At 33.0% G+C, this 20150-nt stretch overlaps 1 protein-coding gene and 1 non-coding gene across 3 annotated transcripts in view; both read left to right on the top strand.

Moving 5' to 3' along the window:
• Positions 1–1414: 1414 nt before the first annotated feature.
• Positions 1415–20150, top strand: part of LOC145203978 (centriolin-like) — a 33868-nt gene continuing 15132 nt past the window's right edge. Inside the window, exons 1-25 of one of the 2 annotated variants that reach the window (XM_080076369.1) lie at positions 1415–1567; positions 1699–1835; positions 1938–2059; positions 2275–2405; positions 2744–2885; positions 3226–3412; positions 3917–4110; positions 4990–5094; positions 5393–5503; positions 6032–6107; positions 7685–7860; positions 8156–8284; positions 8773–8926; positions 8984–9207; positions 10196–10216; positions 10909–11042; positions 11796–11949; positions 13489–13687; positions 14133–14221; positions 14656–14787; positions 15517–15623; positions 16953–17097; positions 18766–18903; positions 19274–19390; positions 19722–19935. In XM_080076369.1, the coding sequence (XP_079932495.1) occupies positions 1437–1567; positions 1699–1835; positions 1938–2059; positions 2275–2405; positions 2744–2885; positions 3226–3412; positions 3917–4110; positions 4990–5094; positions 5393–5503; positions 6032–6107; positions 7685–7860; positions 8156–8284; positions 8773–8926; positions 8984–9207; positions 10196–10216; positions 10909–11042; positions 11796–11949; positions 13489–13687; positions 14133–14221; positions 14656–14787; positions 15517–15623; positions 16953–17097; positions 18766–18903; positions 19274–19390; positions 19722–19935 (3469 nt within the window). In that variant the 5' untranslated portion in view covers positions 1415–1436. The remainder of the gene's footprint in view (positions 1568–1698; positions 1836–1937; positions 2060–2274; positions 2406–2743; positions 2886–3225; positions 3413–3916; positions 4111–4989; positions 5095–5392; positions 5504–6031; positions 6108–7684; positions 7861–8155; positions 8285–8772; positions 8927–8983; positions 9208–10195; positions 10217–10908; positions 11043–11795; positions 11950–13488; positions 13688–14132; positions 14222–14655; positions 14788–15516; positions 15624–16952; positions 17098–18765; positions 18904–19273; positions 19391–19721; positions 19936–20150) is intronic. The other variant, XM_080076370.1, reaches the window with a different exon arrangement.
• LOC145205735 (U4 spliceosomal RNA) lies at positions 12210–12350 on the top strand. The gene has a single exon (XR_013853717.1). It is a non-coding gene; the product is annotated as a U4 spliceosomal RNA (small nuclear RNA).

Here is a 20150-nt window from a genome sequence, read left to right as displayed (position 1 = left end):
AGCACCTAAGCGTGAAAATGACGTCATTATAACTAACCGACCGTAACATTGCTTTTTTATTTTTGAGTTTGTAATTTGATAGTTTTGACTTGATTCAAGGCAACAGTTTGGTGTGAGCAAAGCTGAATGCTATTTTTCTTTAGGAAATTTGTGCAAAGTTTTTTCCTACTATACTAATTTTACAACGCCATAAAACTGACATTTTCCGCCTATATGTATTTGACAACTTGCAATCGTTTTAAAGGGACGCAACAGAAAACATTACAGACTTGTCATTTGTAGACTTTAATGACAGACCGTTTGTGTTTTTACAACTTCCGATTTGTAATCAGGGACAATTTATTGAACCCATAAGGAGCCCTGCTTCGCGTGTTCCCTACAAGTGAAACAGCTGGCACTTAAGTATCGTTAAGCGCTGTTGAGAACCATTGTAAACGTTTAATTTATATCATCGAAAATTCAGGCATGTTCTCTTTAAAATTAAAACATATTTTGATTTCTGCAAAGTCAACGGTGAAGTTGTATAGCTGCTGAACTCATATTGAGATGTAATCATAATCATTACAAAACTATTAGCTAGAGCAGCCGTTCAAACCATTATCAAGTCCGCGTTGCGTTAAAATGTTATAATGTGCGATTGAAACAAAATTAATTACGTACTAAAATTTGGCATTAACACGCATTCTTTACCGTGTACGGAACGAAACAAACGTTGCAAGCAGCTGACTGGAAGTAAGATTGTCCAGGGCCTACTCAGTACTTAAAAATCTGTGTATTTATGGACGTTACTTTACGTAAGGCCGTCACGTAATGACTTCCGTAACTGACGCAAAAAAGGCCGGGAGACGTTTTTTTACGCAGGGGCGAGCAGAGGCATGACAACAAACCGCCACGCTATGTTGGCTAACGGCGCGGAACGAAAAACAATTGCGAACCTGACGCGGTTGATTTCGAAAGATGAATAGACGAGTTGTTGCTGGTTGTAACAAGTGCTATTGTTGTCGGTGGTTTGGATGTACACAATCGTATTAATTGCTGGCAAATAAACGGACACTGGCGTTTAAACACGAGTTAGCAATGTCGACTGGCGGTCGCGTGGCTCTTACGATGTTTTAAAAGTTGTAAATTTTGTATGTAAATAGTCAAAATATTATTGGGCTAATTTTGCCCATTTAGTTGCAACAGAATTTAGTGCAGATGTTGTCAGACAATTTTTAGAGTTGCTACTGTATTAATTGAAGAACATTTGGTGGTTTCAGAAATGTGCTGTTATGCTAAAATATATATATGAACAAAAAAGATTTACAAACTTTGTGTTTTCATTTGTTTGTAAAACTTTTAACGCATAGTGCATGTCATGTTATTTGAGGGCTGGGCTGTAAGATTTCAATGAACATTTTTTGGTCCAAAGGAAAAAAAGTAGGTAGATAGTAAAAATGAGGCCAAGCCAGCCTCCAACCCCAAAGGGGTCTTCGGGAAGTCGAATTCCTTCTCCTACAAGGAATCCTGGACCTTCTTACAGGAGCAGAAGAAATAGCAGAACATCCAGATCATCTACACCACAAAGGTAATTTTCATCATTGTTTCTAATGAGTATTAAATTATAATGAAATTTTTCTTGATTTGAAAACAGTAATGAAGTTGTCATGCAATTGTGAATTTACAGTTATGATAGGTTTTGGCAAAATTGATTTTTAGATCGCGAGCATCAAGTATGTCTCCATTGAGAACTGGAGCAATGAGCCCTTACTCAACAAGAAGTTTTGATAATATTAGCCCTGTAAGACTGGATAGCACCGATAACTCACATTCTCAGGAACTACAGGATGAAACAGGTATATATGTAAATAACTTTTTTGTGTGGTATTTGTGAAAATTAGGGTTTTTGCAGCTGTACTTTTTACAATATATACTAAATTTGTTTTTGTTTTTTTTAGGTTCTGGCCGCAACCTTGTGCGCTACATAACGGAAAACATGATAAAGCGACTTGCAAAGAAAGACCAATTTGAAGATATTAGGACTATTAATTTTACACTTGCGGGAGATAAAAAGATTAAGGTAATGCTTTTTTGTTAGTACTGTTTATTTTCTATAATTTATGTGTTCAATCCATAAAATTCAGATTTATTTTTTTGGTTGTTTCTTAACAGGAGAAATATTTGTTTCTTATTCTTCTGAATTTTTGAATGATTTCTGTGTAAAATGTATTTGCAGATCTTGACATGTGCTTAATTTTACTTTATTCAAATTTTGATATTTTTTAATCTATGCAGTACATTGAACATTTGGATGTCCTTAAGAATCTTACCACACTAAATATGAGTGGTAACATTATCAGGAGAATTGAAAAACTGGAACACCTGACCAGACTGAAGTCTCTCAACATGGCTGGAAACAGGATTACGTAAGTTTGTGAAAAAGTCACAGGTTTAAACTTTATGTATTTTTATCATAATGCATGTATAGATTCTGGTTAAATGATTTTTCAACAAAAATTTTTATTGACATTTTTTCCAAGACCTAACGTTTTTATTTTTTGTTGTGTAATGTGCATCACATTGTAAACAAAATTTTATGCAAATAAATCAATCAAAATTTAATCAATTCAATAACCTGTTGGTTAACCACAGTGATTATGTTGCCTTTAATCTATTTTCCATGTACGTTTGCTACTGTTTCGCTGGTTTATTACTGGTTTATTACTGGTTTAATGCTCTTTGACCCCATGGTATTGTTTTGCAGGAAAATCGAGGGTTTAGAGACGCTTGTGAACCTTCAAGTGCTCAATTTGGAGAACAATCAAATTGAGAAAGTGCCATTATGGTTGCCCAAAAAGCTGAGGGCGTTAAGGACCGTTTGTCTCGCTCAGAATAACATAAACTCAGTATGTTGATTCTTGGATCAATTGATACTTAACAGTAGTTGTTTTAACATGTAAAGTGGCATTTTGTGCTTAATCTACCTTAAGGACCCTTAGCACAATAACAAAAATGTAAGGTTAGTGTAACTTTGTTACCAGTGTTATGTGTCATTCTGTTTGAAACATATACAAAGCATGCAAAAGAGTTTAAATATATTTTTGACCTGAATTCAAAAAATGTTTTTTTTCCACAGAGGATAAAAACCCCAAAATTAGAAACAACAAACATTTTGGTCTTAAAAAATCGGATTCAAACTGCGTTTGTATTTGTACTGAACTTTTAACCAAATGTTTTTTGGTTTAGTTAACGGATGTAGTACGGCTTCGTGGGCTTCATGATCTCACAGTTGTCACAATTTACGGAAACCCACTTTGCGACCTTCCTCACCACCGTCCCTACATTCTGTTCCACCTAAGAAATGTTGATAAACTGGATGGACAAATTGTTAGCATGGCGGAAAGACAAGAAGCAACCCAGAGGTTCTCTCAAGGTACTAGCATTACTGTATTTTCTTTAATTTCTTTACAAAAACTCCAGACAAAATATAAATGCATTATTTACAACTTGGCATTTGTGGGGACCCATAGGTTTCTGCCTCAAGGAAGAAACTAAGGTTATGAAAATCAGTGACTCATAAGGGACTCAATATAATAAGCATGGGGAACATATAAGTATTTCAACATTGGTCACAGATTCACGCTGTATATGTGTGCATTGGCAATATGCCCTAAGCCACCCTTCTAATTCAGTAAATGCAGTATAAAGTTAAAAATTATAGTTTTGCATGAGTATGCTGTGAATACTGGTTTGCATAGCCACTTCAGGGCTGATCCCAGTATAAATGTATTTATCATAGTTGAAACTTGCATTATTTTTTGATTTTTTTTTTGATTTTTAGGGTATTTTTTGACAAAAGAACTGTTTCTTGGATTCTTAAGAATTTAAGATTTGTTCTTCATTATTTTTATGTTTCAAACATTTTTTGTGTGTGCAGAGGAACTGGACAGGCTTAGTCGTGAACTTGAAAATACCACAAACCAACTTCAACAAACAGTGGAACTACACAGTCGGTCGATGGAAGAAAACGAACTACTCGCTTCCAGAGAACGAGAAATGATGGAGCGAGAAGCAAGATCCGTTCACAGTCGAGATGAATTAGAACGAGAACTGGACACTAAAGATGAACTGGTTGATTGAGTTTTATTTTTTATGAAGATAAAATTTCGGAAAACTGTTGTTAATACTAGAACGTCAGCAAAAATACAACTAGTATGTATTTTGTTTAGCATTACACCAGTTGTATAAAAACGCTTATTCCGTATGAACTGTATCATATTGCTAGGTATTATTTTTAGTTACTGGCACGATTGTTTGGAAAATTAGATGACAAATCTGGTTAATTGCATGTCCAATTTGTAGATCATTTTTATGCAATTAACTGGATTATATCAATAACAGGACAATTTTCTCAACAAATAGCTGGGTTTAAATGCAATTAACTGGGTTCAACTGTAAGACTAAATTTCATATTAAATGCTTGTAGAAAGTATCTTTTTATTTTAGTGCTTTTCTTTTTAAACACTTGTCAACAGTGAAAGTTTTTTAACTTATACTATAGCGTGTTAAATGTTGGAATGGTGAAAAGTGCTTTAAACACAATAAGGGGCTTCATGTGGGTTGTTTAGAAAAACTAACACAAAAGGGAGATGGATATAAAGGAATTCTGAATTGTTTTCTTAGCAAAGCTTCATTGTGTTGAAGTTTTATCCTGTACTGTAATTTCCAGTTATAATAGCAAGTGGCAAAGTTATCACTCGGCTAAACAATTTAAATTTTATTTCCTGTGCTTTCAATTGAAATCTTTTGTGGGTGTGGGCATTTAAATTGTGTTTGGTTAACATTTCTTTATTATTTCCATTTTTCAAACTAACAATGGGATTTTATACCACTTTGACAAATGCATAAAGATACAACTACACAACACAGTCAACTATTGTTATGCCTTCCTATTTGTGCATATTATATGCGTTGTTTTCTTGGGTTTAATTTTTGCATGTATTTTTCCAGCTTAAGAAAAAAGCGAAAGAGCTGCAAAAAGCACAAGCCAAACAACTTGCTCTGGAACAAGAACTGGCATTTATCAAACTGGACGCTAAATTTGAACCACTTAATGTAAGGTTCAATTCCTTTAAGCTTGATTTTACCACTAACAAGTTTTAATTTCCATTTCATAAACTTTTTTTTAAAGATTTTAACTTTTTGATTTTCTGTCAGTTTGAAAAAGCTTGACTGTGCTTATGTGGGAACTTTTTAGGTTTTTTAGAACTTTTTCGTAATTGAAAACCACTTGTAGATTTTAATTATTTTTTCATAAACTTTTTTTTCAGATTTAACATTTCATTTTTTTGTCAGTTAGCAAAAGGTTACTCGTGCTTTTATAGGAATTTTGTTGATTCTTTTGAAAATTCAGATGCCAATGCTGGGAAGTGGCGATGAAGATGACAGTCCTTATCTTGGAAAATCAAGATACAAAAGAAATGAAATGGCAGTAGAAAGAAACTTGGCATCAGGAGCACAACAGGTAACAGACATTTTTAAACAGTTTGGTTTAATACACCAAATTTATGTTGTGTTCCTGTTGCGTTCCTCTAACAAGTATGCAAGTGAAAATATGTGTTTTGCTTAACTTTGTCACCTGTGTTTTTTCTGTATTTATAATTATCCATATGCTGGCCCTAATAACCATCCTACATTTTTTCCAATTCTCCTAATTTATTTCTTTAAGCACAATCTTTTCTGAGAGATTTTTGATTGAAAGAACCAATAATTTTGAAGCCCTACTTTGACTAAAAACCTCTCAACTATTATTCTGTTTATCTATCTATATTGTATATCTAAACAAATAATAAAATAAAAATTTAACTGTACAAATTACTTAAGTTTTAACTAAATGTCCCAGACCAGATTTTTCGTTTTTGTGTGATTTATGCACAAAATAGACCCAAGACTAGAAACTGTACTCTTGATTCGCTACTGTATTATAAAAATAGTATACAAACCTTCAAATTAAAGTTTATGTGCTTTAAAAAATCAAAATGCATGCTTTTAGGCAAGAATGGTAGACGTTGAAACAAGACGACAGCTTGATGCTCAGCTTGCAGAAAAGCAAAGACAACTAAATGAAGGTAAACAGATACAACAAGCATTAACAAATATTCTTTTGGAGTATTTGAAACAAGATTTTTGAGCAATTTTTAATTTTTCATAATTTCCCAAAATGTCTAGCTTACAGGAGCCAATGTTGATTTTTGCATTGCATACATTTTTTCCCGGCACCGTACACACGGTGTTTAATTTGTGGGCTTGGCAAATATTAGCTTTTCCATTGAAATGGCTTTTAAATGTAACGGCTCCTGATTTCAAATGTTTGAATGTCAACACGGACAAGCCACAGTGCAGCATCTTGGGAAAAAAAGTTGCGTATTCCAATGTGGTTTTATTAAACAAACTACCAACCAACTACTTTTTTGTTTATTTCTTTATTTTTTCGGCTTCAGTATGTGATTTTGTCTTGCTTTCACACCATGTGTAATTATTTAATTTGTGATTATAATTTTGCTTTCAAGCATAGGTTACCTGTTTATCATTATGTGGACACTTCTGTTTCAAATTTTTGTCCGTTTTTAATCATACTTACATTAGATACTTAAAAAAATCAAAAATGTATTTCTTGCACCCATGTAAATTACTTACCAATCCAGCAAAAGCAAAACATAATCCTAAATTTCAAAATATATTTGAGATATATACATCCTTTTACATATAAGACTTTCAAAATGGGTGCAATAGAATAATATTCCACACTAAACATTTGTATCTCCACGAAAAAAGGTAGCAGTTGAGATATTATACACAAATTCTTCCAACTATTACTGCATCAATTTTTTATCCTGGCCTTTTTGTGGGTTTTTATTATTTTGCTTCTTCATGAAATAGTTTGCTCTCCAAAGGCACTGGGAGGACACTATATGTGAATGAAACAATAAAACCAATAGACAAGAAAATCCTTAATTAAAACAAAAACAGTTGGTGTCTTGTGAAGGAAAAGGGAATACATATTTTGCCCAAATGGCATCAGTTAATTTCCTAAATAGATTATATACAAGGTTGCCATCGACCAGGATCCAAAAGTAAGAACAACCGAAAAATTGATTTTTTTTTCATACAAAACGAATCAAACATTTTGGAACAAATTTTTGCATGTATATGAGCCATGACATATCACATGCCATATTTTTTGATAGAAACAGTTTGCTCCAGCAACTCCTTGTTCGTAGAAAATAGTTCGTACATCTCACAACAGGACACAGATCTAGGTTTACTTTCACTTGTAGCAGGGATTTGACTTGTAATAGTTAAAAACAAGACAAAATAAGGCTCAAGTCAATAACAAGGTCATTTCTTAGAAATAAGGACAATAATTTTTTCTCAGACACAGCCTTTCAAAATAAAGACAAATCTTAGAAATAAGGACGATATGGCAACCCTGATTATATATATGTATGTATAAAATATAAATGGATACATTCTTAAGTGGTATGTTGAATGTTTTAAAAAGAGCAAAAAAAGGAACATACTTTTTTTTTTAAATTGTTTCTGCTCATGTCATCATCATGTTTCCATTCTATTATTACAGGCAGTTATAATTCCTTGTTTTATTTTTTTGTTTATGTTTAATGCATCGATGTGTTTTTGTTAACAGCTGCTGAGCGATTATCAGCACTGCAGCGTGAATTAAGAGAAACCCAAAACCAAGTTATACAAGCGACACATGAACTACAAAAGTTGGAGCAAGCAACAACTGAACGGAGACTTACTGAAGAGGAAAAGCAAAAACTAAGACAAAGACTTGCTGCAAAAATACACAAAATTAACCAAGTAATTCTAGTTTCTTTTTATTTATATTGTGTTCAAATCAAGCAGCCAAACCTACTCTTGGTGTGCTGATGCCAAATTTGTCTAAAAGTGTGTAAGATTAAAATATACAAGGTTACAAGTAGTTCCATGATTAAATTTATTTACTGTTTGTTTAATATTACGTTGATAATAAAAGTCATAAACTGTTAATGTCAGTATTACAGGTATAAATTTTACATTCCTTATTTTGCAGTAATCTATAGATAATGTTAGAGATTTAAAACTTTAAATAACACTGAAGGCAAAATTCTTGCAGCTAAAAGAAACTGTTCAGCAAACAGAAGATGGTTTGGCTCAACAGCGAGCAGAAGCGCAGAGATCGAAGCTTGAATATGATCGACTGAAAGCTCATTTGAAAACTGTTGATCCCAACAGTCCTGAATATGTAAGAATTGTTTGCTTTTTTAATGTTCTTACACAGGCAAGGTTGATAACAAAATACCATGTTACACATTTTCCTTTTTGAGTTAAATTGTGGCATATTTTGAAGTAAAAAACATAAAAGTAATCTTACGATGACAATGTAACAATACAATAATAAGTTACCTGCAGACATTACACACTGTTTAATTTTTTTTTTGCCTGTGACTTATGCCCAGTTGCAACACCAAAGATATAGTTAAGGCATGGTTTCAGCCTGTGAGACCAAAAAACTGAGTCCTGTAGCGTATCTTCACTAGCCTGTATGACAGTGTCTTGTCACCAGCTGCACTGATGATACATAGGGTGAAATAGTGTGCACCGTCTGTAGCTCATCAAACCCTTTGTTGCAGGAACAAATATATAATTAGGTAATTAAATCATGACAGTCAAGCATTATTACTAACTTTGCCTTAGTATGATTTAGTACTGAATATTTTTTTCAATATTTAGAGTCAAACAAAAGCAGAGATGGCATCAAAAGAACAGCAAATTCGGGACCTTGCTAACCAAATAAGAAATAATGAACGAGTGCTTGATAATTTGCTCAAAAATATTGCTGTAGACACTGAAGCTATCAAAGAACTAGAGGAACAACTAGAAAGAGGTATACCCAAGCTTTTTTGTTTTAAGCGAAACCACAAGTTAAACAGAATTTTTTTAGGCACTACTTCTTCTGATGTTGGTCTTCGTAATGAACTTGAAGATATTGTGAATGGACTGCAAGATTATCTTCTAAATGTGAAACAGAAGGCTGATGCACAGCGTGCTGAGTTTGATAAATTATTACGCGACAAGGAAAAACTTGTACGCCGTTTGGCAACCTTAGAAAAAGAGAAATCAATGTTAGCAGCTGATGTTGATGACTATGGTCAACTACAACAACAGGTCAGTGATTAGAGGTTTAAAAAAAATGTTTTGGAATTTAGATACTAAGAGTAATAAAACTAAAAAAATTACTTTTGGCCAGATAATGTAAATGTACAAATTTATTAGAAATATTTTTTTTGTTTTTTTGTTGTGTTTGAATTTAAAAGAAACAACTTTTTTGCCTTTTATGAAAAATAATTATGCTGGAACTAACATTTTTGCAGCATTTAACAAAATTTTCTTTGGTAATGTAATGTTTTGTTTATTAAATTTTATATTAAAGTATGTTGCAATTAAAATTGTTTTGAGGACATAGTGTACAAAAACAATAGCTTTTTTATCACTCCTCATGGTATGTGTATTTTTTTTCTTTTTTGAAACTAAACTCAAAAATCTTTGGGCAAAATTAACAACATTTCCAATCGAAAAGAGAAAATAAAAACCGTTTAGATTTCCGTCCTTGGTGAATTAAATGAATTATTGCAAGCCTCCCAAGACTTAAACGAGTCAATCATGCATGATCTTGGTAAACGGAAACCCAAAACGAATGCAGAAGTGCTGCCGGACGACCTGGCACAAGCGATCGAAAGTAGACAGGCCTCTCCTCAGCAAATAAATGAGGCCACAAAACTTACAGTAAAATGTCACTGCATGGCTCAAGCGCAAAAAATCATATGCTTACTTAATGGCAGATGTTTTAAAATCAGCTTTTTGTTTAATGTTTATGTTAAAAAATATGCTGTTTTTGGCTACAATTTTAAAAAAATTATTGTTTTTTTTCTTAAAAATTTAGAACATTTATTTTTTTTTGAAAATTTGGAGAAAATGTTTTTCCTAAAGTTTATGCAACAGATTGTTTGAACAATAAAGTTAAAATGTGTTAAGGTTACAAAAGGCTGATCAAAACATTTGCCATTGCAGTTTCCCACATCACTGCTGATATAGGGTAGTTAAGGCATAAAATCACAAAAAATAGCAAATGATTAAAGTGTGTGTATTTCACCAGAAGCAACACAACCGGCAAGGCGTAAGTCAAAAAAATAACAAACAAACAATCAATTGGCTCTATCACAATTTTTGCACTTTTTGTTGTGAAATCATAAACACTTTAATTTTACTGATTTTTGAGCTGATTTTTTTTGTTTACAGTGATCACAAAACTGCAGTTTGCAAAATACAAGTTAATTTGTTGATGTATGGTATGGTGTAATATGGTCATTATGGTGTAACATGATAATTTGGTGTAATATGGTTATTGTGGTGTCATGTCATGGTTCATATGGTGGTTGTATGTCATTTGTTCTGAATTATTTAGTAAAATTATGTCATTGGGTTTAAGTTGTTCATCTTGACACAACGTTTGTTAAATTATTTCTAGTTATAGATAATCTATAACTTTCAGAAATGTAAATAGATTTATTAACTATAAAAACAACTTGTTCTTAATTTGGATTAATGACCAAGTAAAACAAAGAATTTGAATGTTGGTGATTTGTGGCAACATGATTGCTTATTGTTTCAATATTTTACTTTTTATGTGATACCTTTTGTTATTTGCACTTTTTTAATTAATTAAAACTTCATTATTCCTAATTTTTGTGAATAATTTTAATTCCATAAAATCACATCAAAAATCTTCAATCGCCAATTTCTAATTTCACTATTGTTTAGTTGTTAATGCTTCAAAGTCACAACTATTAACGACAACATTACTTACAGCTTGATGCTTTGAACAAATCAATGAATGATATGCAAGAACTTAACAGTGCACTTCAAAATGAAGCTCATCACCTTTCTGTCCATGATGCAGACCTTGCAAGGCAACTAGAAGCAGCTGAACACAGAATTGAAGAGTAAGTATATGAGGCGAATGTTTAGACATTTTTAAGGTGCAGAAAGTTCAATAAATATAGGTATAGTAAATATTGGTGGGCGAAACAAGCTACGAATTCTCTATTACAGTCGAAACAAACTTAAAAAAAAATTAAACCAGAGTTTTTTTGAGGTAATTTTTGACAAGACACTAAACTGAGGCTGGTGTTTATAGGAGAGGGTCACTAGTGAAATCTCTATTTAAGAAATGCAATAAAAAATACTGAAACAACCACCAAGCAGAAAACGCATATTAAACTACAAAATTTGGGGGTGCATTATTAATGGAAAGTTTGTACAACCCTCTGCTACTTTCAGCATATGTAACTTAATCTAAATTTGACACTGACAACCATTTTGAGCTGATTTTTGTTGAGCTAATTGATTAGCCAACAACACAATGTTCAACAATTCTTTTGTCATTATTAAAAACGAAAGTTGAAAAACGTGTAAGCCTGTGATACCAAAATTAAAGCAGCAAGAAAAAGTAGAAAGGGGGTTAAGGGCATCAAAAATTGATCTAGATCTTTAAATGTTGCTGATTGAAGTCTTACTACTTAGCTAAATACAATACAGGATTATTTAAATCTATTTGTTACGTTCCAATTTAAATTGTTTTAGACAGGCCTTTTTTAATTAGCTATTTTCTGCGGATCGCGAATATGTTATAAGATCGATACTTGCATGGCAATTCACTCCAAAAACAGGAGTGATACATCATTGTTTCTAACCAGGTTGAGTAGATCTATGCAAGAGAGCGATCACAAAAACAAATCGGACAAAGCGACGCTCAGTAAACAAATGGAAGAGATGGCAAAACTACAGAACACTGTGAGCGATAGAGAAGCTGAATCAGCGGCCTTGCAAAAAGAAATCGACAGTTTAAAGGTATGTACATTTCAGGGCAAAATTTCGGGCGCCATTTAACAGATTGTTCTTGGTCATTTATACCATTGTACAAAACTGCTTTTTAGTAATTGTTGCGCCAAATACCAAAAGAAAAACAAATGCGCGCATTGACAAGCGAAGAAATTTTATGCGTAGCGATTCAACGCAGATACGTCTTAGTCACGTCTTTTGATTGAAGCGCACCACAAACGAAAGTTTTTGCAGACGCATACGCCTCGCGGGTCTGGCGCTTTTTAGTCAGCTTTGCGCAGAGGCGATATCGTAGTCAATGAGGATTTTCCGAGACGCGATTATTGCTAGTTGAAAACTATACCCAATACCCCGCCCTGTCGACGTGCAAAACCGTCGGCTGTGGCAATTTCTGAAGAGTTTTACGGAACTCTTATTTTGAACTAATCTTGTCCAACTGCATGGTGTCACATGACAAGATATTGTTATGTGTTAAAAGGAATTTTGCGTCAACAAACTGGTCGTAGTCAGTCATTTTTCGCCATGGAGCAGTTTTTGTGAAAGTCTGCTACATCCATAAAGTTTGTGTACAAGCTATAAAATATAAGCGGTAGAAAGAGCACATGGTCACCACTAACATTATCTTGGATACAAAGATATTAGTAAAGGAAGAACCACAGCCACATTAATGCTTAAGTAGGAAATATTAAAAAATATGTTTCTAGACTCGTTCTTAACAAACCATACCTAATAAATGTGATGTCTTGTTTTTGGTATTGGTGTGTTAATCTTAGAAACAGTATTTATTAGGCACTGGCCCGTTGAGTTAGTTAACAATTTTTAAATGGCCTACAACTCACAAAAAACAAAACAATTTGAAACATTTTCATTCCGCCCTAATAAACTACATAGTAGATTCTAAACCAGGGGTTCCCAACCTTTTTACGACCTTGTACCACTTGGACCCTCTGTACTGCCACGCGTACCACTTCTTGCAGAACAACTAATTTGATCGAATCATATTTTATGGAGAATAATAATATTGACCTACTAAAATAACACTAAAGCACCACAACTAAGTTTAATAAGATTTTTGTTACATGTATTCTCGCTGCTTGACATGATTATAACGTCTACTGTCCCACAGCGTTGTATACGGTTTTTCAAAGCAACTGTGCTTCTTGTTGACAAATGACATGACCTGTATTTTGAAGATCGTAGTGATACGACACAACAGGAGTAGTTACGTAACAATAACAATAGGCTTAGGTAACGTTTTTTTTTACAAAACCAGATAAACAAAACATAAAGTTATGAATCCAGGTTTTTGTGAAAAAAACGAAATCTACTCGCGTACCACCTCAAAGACCTTCGCGTACCACAGGTTGGGAACCTCTGTTCTAAACCATACAAAATTATTTGCAATATTGTCTTTTATCAACAGGTTATATTACCAGAGCTAAATGTCTATTTATAAACCACCTGTACAAGTAAATTCCTCCCCGGTTGGGAACCACTGGCTTAAAATGTGGTAAGATATTTTTTAACCATTTTATATTTCCTTAACAGAATGAAAAAGGCAATTTATCTGATCACCTACACCGTGCAATGGGTTCCATGCTGCAACCTGGTGAAATTGCGGAACAAATTAATGCGCTTGGTAAAGCTGTTAGAAGAGGTGACAGAAAACCTCCTAAACCTCGAGGTTCCAACGATCAAATTGACCACGCACTTGGAAGTCTACATAATGTTCTAATGGATGTTGTTGGTAATAACTGTTGTCTGTTGAAAAACAGTACGTTAAGTGCGTCTTATTCTGTATTTTGAAAACATGAACAATCAATGTAAAAGCAATGAGCCAATAAATGATAATCTGCAGACAATGCACACTATTTGATACTGTGACACTGAGCCGACTTCACTTTGGTCCACAAGCAGTTACTTTGTGAGGCAGTTACCTGTGTGGTTGATGCCCAGTTGTGGCATCACACAGAATAATTGAGGCATAGGTTTTTATCCTGTTACTCCCAACAAACTGGAGTGCCATTGGATGGCTACAATATTCCATACAGCCGATCTCTTGTCATCAACTGCACTCAGGAGACCTTATAGGTCAAAACAGTGTGCACTGTCTGCAGCTTATGAATAGTCAATATTTATGCTTGCTGCAAATGTACTGTTTTGTATAATTATGTTTTTGAATTTTTCATTAGACAAGGAAAATCAAGATCGAGTACAATCTGAAAAGCGACTTAAAGCCTTGGAAAAACACATGGCCAATTTGAAGAAGAAACTCATGGAGGTAATACATTTTTAAATCGCAAGAGTTTTTGGTGTGAATGTGTATTGTTTAAAGTTTAAGATAAGCCTATTCTAATTTTTGACAAACACTTTTGCTGTTGCAAAACAACATACTGATAGTATACATACATAAATATACACATAAAGTATATACAACATACATAATGCAATAAACAACTGTAAAACCAGATTCGTTTAATTTGTATCTTCATCTAATTTGGACAAAACTTGAGGTACAAATGATTTGTGATGTAGTGAGGCATCAACTAACCGACAACGATTAATCCAGATCTTTGCATATTCCCGACAACTTTGTGGTCCAAATGGGTCTAAATTAACAAAGGTTTACTGCGTACTCAATTATAATACTGTGTAGTTCGAACAATGGATTGATTTTGTAACTGTACCATTTGATGTTATGTTAATTTTCTCCAGGCTCAGCAGGAGTACAGGGAAACTATGGAAGCAGCAACTGATGCTAAACTTGAGGCAGAGAAAAAAGCTCATGAACGTGCATTGCGCAATCTTGATGATGATATGACCCAGTTGAGAAACAGACTGAAAGAGGTTAGCCAACACATTAAGTTATTAGGTTTTTTGTTTTGTAGATTTGCTTGCTTTGATTTTGTTTTATTTGTAGATATGCCTGTTTTTATTAACCAAATAAATAAGAATTTTTTAATACCAACTGTATCATGTTATTTTTTCACCTTGAAAAAACTTTTACAACATTTTCATGGATTAAACTATTTTTACCAAAATGACAAAATTAATTTTCAATGTGGATTCACTTGGTTTTTGAAAGTAATTTGTCACATGCTGACTTTGTACATAGATAAAAGCCTTAAATTTTTTTTTTCATATTTTCCAATCTTTGTGGTTTGAGGTGTTTAACATTTAGTCATATCTTATTTGTTTGATTGCATATTATATTTGCTTGCTGATTGTTTTAAACTGTTTATTGTTTGTTGTTGCAGGTATGGATTGCTTTGCATGCTGTAGTGTTCAAAATCATTAACCACCTTCATTTGTTTATGTTTATTTTTATGCATGAAATTAGGTTCCATTTTTAGCTTATAATTTGCATTCATTTTACTCATATGGTGCATTGTTTTCGTTAAAATTTGCATTTTTTGCCATGAAGTATTGTTTTGCTACAGTTAAAGTTTTTGAAAATGTAAGAAAGACCTTGGAATAATTTTGAAACAAGCATGAATATCTATTTATTTATTGTTTTGCAGTGTTAATGTATATCGATAACTTTTGTAACTGTTAAGTAAACTCACTGACTTAAAGGCTGAAGAAAACGCAGCTGCCATGAGAGGTTTGGCACAGAAAGAAAAAGCAAAACGTGAAGAGGAAATTCGAGCAAGAGACGAAAAAGCTCGCTTTCATGATGCAAAGTAAGCTTTGTTTCTTAAAGAAATAGACAAGTAGCCAACAACAAAAAGTACTTTCCTTAGCAAACGAAAAACAGAATAAACAATTGATTTTGCTGAAAGCACATGTATTTGTATATGCTGCTTTAGACATTAAAAACTGTCATAAAAAATATGTAGTGATGTTTCAAATTAGGTGTTTTTAAATTGAAATTTTATGGGGCAAAATTGTTGACACTAGGCTCTCAAACTGTTTAAGCATACAGTGCATCAAAAAATTAAAAACAAATCCCCAAAAACTTCCGTTTGCTACACACTTTGCAGTTAAACATAACAAAAGTTGTTCAAATAATTTTAATTTTCAACTTTATTGTGGTGGGTAAGGATGATTTTCACACCAATAACCAAAAATATGAGCTTTGAAACGTTGTCATGCACACCAGTATTTCGCTATGAATCCTAAAACACCAGGAAATGTTTGCACTTTAAAACAGGGCATATTTTGCGGCACACATTTTGAGAATCACTGCCCTAGACAGTTTTAAAACCATTAAAGTTGCAAGCATTTAATGCTTAGTAACATACTGTATCCGATGTTTAATTTATTGTATCAAGAAAACATAAGCCTTTCCAGTTTTGTTGATTTTCTTGAAAATGGCCAAATGTTTAAAGTTTACTCTTGACCATAGAGGGCCCATTGTTCTCTTTGTGTTGGGTGACGCTGGGTTGTATTTATAGTTGTTTGTGTTGCGTTAGGAAAGAATAGAAGGGGTAAGTGTGGCCATTGGTGTTGTTATAATTCACAGTTGGAGTGAATATCATTTATGTGGTCTGATTTAGTTTTCTCATACAAAGACGTGCTAAAATAATTGTTTACTAGCCATTGAAGATTGTTAAGTGTTCAGAATTATTTAGTTTATTAATTTCAGGTGACCTTTTTTAAAAACTTTGTCAGTTACAGAGAATTTGGTGATAATAATATAAATGCGTAAATGTAAGTGTGTTTAAGTCAGTCTAAGTTCTAACATTTTTTAAGTATAAGAATAATTTTCTTGTATCAGAAATTATTTAAACATAATATTAATCAAACATTTTAAACTAAAAAATGCAGAAATGTGGAACTTTGAAATATACCATATTCTTCTACTAATCTGTACTTAAAAAACATTTTTTTGCTGTTACATTTGACAAAATGAGTGAAAAACATTTTACTAAAAAACAGGTACTAATTGAAACAAAAATACTTTTAATTAAAAATGTTGATCAAAAAATGTCAACAAAGTGAATAATTTTGCTGTTAGACTTTATTGAACACATCTGTTGCAAAAATGTAAGACTTCTTTATGTGTAAAGATCGCAAGCAGCTCTACGTGATTTGGAACGAGAACTCGGTGAAACTCGTCGTGGCATGAGAGACAGACAATCCCTTACTGAAAAGCAACTTAAAGACAATCAAACCAAAGTTGAGGCTTTGCACAACAAACTGCAGAAATTAGAGGTTTGTATGTGCAAACAGCTTTTTCCAACAATTAGTTTAGTGTGTGTTAACTCTTATTATTGCAATATGATTAAATTGGTTAAAAATGCATTGAACTTGTTAAAAATGTTCTATTAGGACTTATTTGTATTATATAGACATATACTAATATATATTTTGCAACAAATTGTTCACTAAAAATTAGTCTTTTGTATTGTAATACTTTTTTGAAAATGCCCCGACCTCCAGAAAAGACTTAGTTGTATGACAAAATTTGCCGGTAATATAATGTTTTTGATAAAATTCGCATTGTAATTATTTTGTTTAAACCTGTATTTGGAGGTTTGCCAGTTTAAATTAATCTGACCTAAAACTCGCGAAAAGAAATTTTAATAAATTTCATTAAAAACTATGTTTATGATTCATACAATTTGTTTGTTGTACCTTAATATACAGTGATATATTTTATATTTTTTGTAATCTTTAATATATGTATGCTTTATAAGTGATTTAACATTTCACTATCCTATAAGATCTTATTAAATTTTGTGCCTTTTTTTCTTTGCATCTCAATAACAATAGATCAATAGAGAGAGCAAACAAAAAAACTATGCAGTCTCATTGTTTCACACCACAGGCATTCATGCAGGCAACAACCTACACAAAGGCCAATGTTGATAATAGCAACAAACCAAGGCATTGTTTTAAGAGTCTACTCTCTCCTTTTTCTATTGTCAAGGCAGTCAGCTATATTAAAGGCTTGTGGTTTAGTGAATATTGCTCTCAGTGGAACTTGGCTGAGTACACTTCTGTAGTACTTCAGTAATCAATGTTGGTTTTAGAGCTAGTATACAGGGATATAAGTGAAAAGGACTATTGTTTATCTTAAGGATTAAATGTATGTTGTGTTTTTATTGTTTATCTTAAGGATTAAATGTAGGGCATTTTTAACCAAAGTAATTTCAAGTATTTTGTCTAAGGGAGTGCTAGTACATTCTTAGTTGTTTAAACTACAGTACTAATGTGTTAGACAAAAAGATTTTACTCTATGTGATGTTGTACTGGAAAAGTTACAATTTGGTTATTAAGCTTGTAAGTGTTGTTTAAGAAGTGAGCAGTACATTTTGGTAACAAGCCACTAATTTATAATGTCTGAAAGTTTCTTTGTAACTGGTCAAGCCCACAACAGACTTCCAGCTAGAAGGTATTACAGTTTGGAAAGCTGTAGCACTCAGGTATGCAGGAGTCTATTTGTCAAACTTGTGTTAATTTCTGATCTGTCCAAGCAAATTTGCCGATACTGTCATTTAGCACTGGCTAAACAGAAATATTGTTGGTTTTCTATGGCAGTGATGTATCCTTTTACATTGCTGTAGCAGCGTTAAGCTGGTTTAGACTGGAACTTGAACCGTGGTGCAATAGACGTTGAATTTTTTTTTTTGCTAATTACTATTGCAATTGCCAGTAAAATTATTAAGTAAAGTGTTGATCTTTTTTTATTATGTTGCCATTGTTGCACCACACAAAGCTGGACTCCAGTAGATTTGTTGGCATAAACCACTATTTGCCATAAAATGTTGGCACCCAAAGTGATTACCATTTTGACAAGTACATTCGCATGTGCAGTTTAAAACGTTACTGACTCATGAAGGGCTTGTTTATTTATCATGTTTTCTACTTTTTGAGCAGGACGAGAGAGCAGATGATATGGCAGCTGCTGCTGATGCTGAAGCAACTGCAGCAAAAGCACTTCGTGATCTTGCAAGGGCCGATGAAGAAATAAAGGCATTGCAAGATTTGCTACATGCACATGAACGAGAAATAGAGGTAAGTTAACAATAGACAAATGTCATGTTTACTACCACAATCTGTTGCTGATCATTAGTGTTTTGTGTGGAAATGATATGGTGTTAAATAAATGGTGGAATGAAATCTTGTCATAAAAAAAGAAGAAATAAAACCTAATTAATAGAAACCATAAAAAATTTACTAACTTTAAAAGGTTGCTGTTACACTTCATGTTTGATACTTTTTAATACAAAATAAAATGGTAAAATATTCATGTATTTAAACAATATGTGCTTAATACTTCCAAACAAACGCCTGCAAACAAACCAACACATGTTTGAGAATAGTTAGCAAAAGGGTAAATGTTTTTTGTCATTGCGAAATAATGCTTTAACAATCTTTTTTGCAGGATGGGCAGAATCGTGGAACAATGCGCAGATTGCAAGACACACTTGGAGCGAGACAGAGAGAGGTTGATCGGTTGAGAAAAGCTTTAAGATTCCTGAAAACTGATAATCAGGATGAGGTCAGTTTGAAAATAAGTCAAAATTGTGCAAAAATAAATACATACTTATTTTGTCAAAAATATGCTAAGCCTTTATTCAGTGTTATGCAAAAAATTACCTTACTGGAAATTGCTTTTTTCTCAATAATGTTTATGTCAGTCAGGTTTCTGCATTTGTAGAACATACACACAATTTTAAAATAAAACACACTTCTGTTTGTCAAAAAAAAAAAAAAAATTATGCTTTGCCCCTAATAAAGATAAATTCTTTGAAAACATGTTTTTAATTTTTTCCCCTGCCAGTCAGCCTTTAACATTTGTCATATTTATCACAATTTTGTTTTGACCTCAGGTTGATGATCTTCTAAATGAAATTGATGCATTGCGAAATGCTCTATCAGCCAACACACAACATATACGGACTCTATGGCCTGGATACTACTACTTTGTTCCAGAAGGAAGTCAATCACCTGGAAAATGGGTTTACTCACATTCAAGATCAAGAAGGGGAGGCGGGGGCCCCCCTCCATCACCCCCACCACCCCCACCTGGGGCATATGGGCCAGGTTTGTGTAAAAATAGCTTTTTTTCAACTCCTTAAGCTTAATGCCAGCAAGTTTTAAATAAAAAAAAACGAAAAAAATATTTACGCCTAATATTGCCAGTTGTGTTTTGGGAATTTTAATGTGTTTGGAAGGGAATGAAAAATCTTTATTTTATCGGTAGGCAAGGTTTTTACGAGAGTAGACGCTAGGGCTGTTATCAAACAAATAATTATTTG

Source organism: Phallusia mammillata, chromosome 8, assembly GCF_965637545.1.
Source record: "Phallusia mammillata chromosome 8, kaPhaMamm4.hap1.1, whole genome shotgun sequence".
In the NCBI taxonomy this organism is placed as follows: Eukaryota; Metazoa; Chordata; class Ascidiacea; order Phlebobranchia; family Ascidiidae; genus Phallusia; species Phallusia mammillata.
This window is presented reverse-complemented; position numbering and strand designations above follow the sequence as displayed.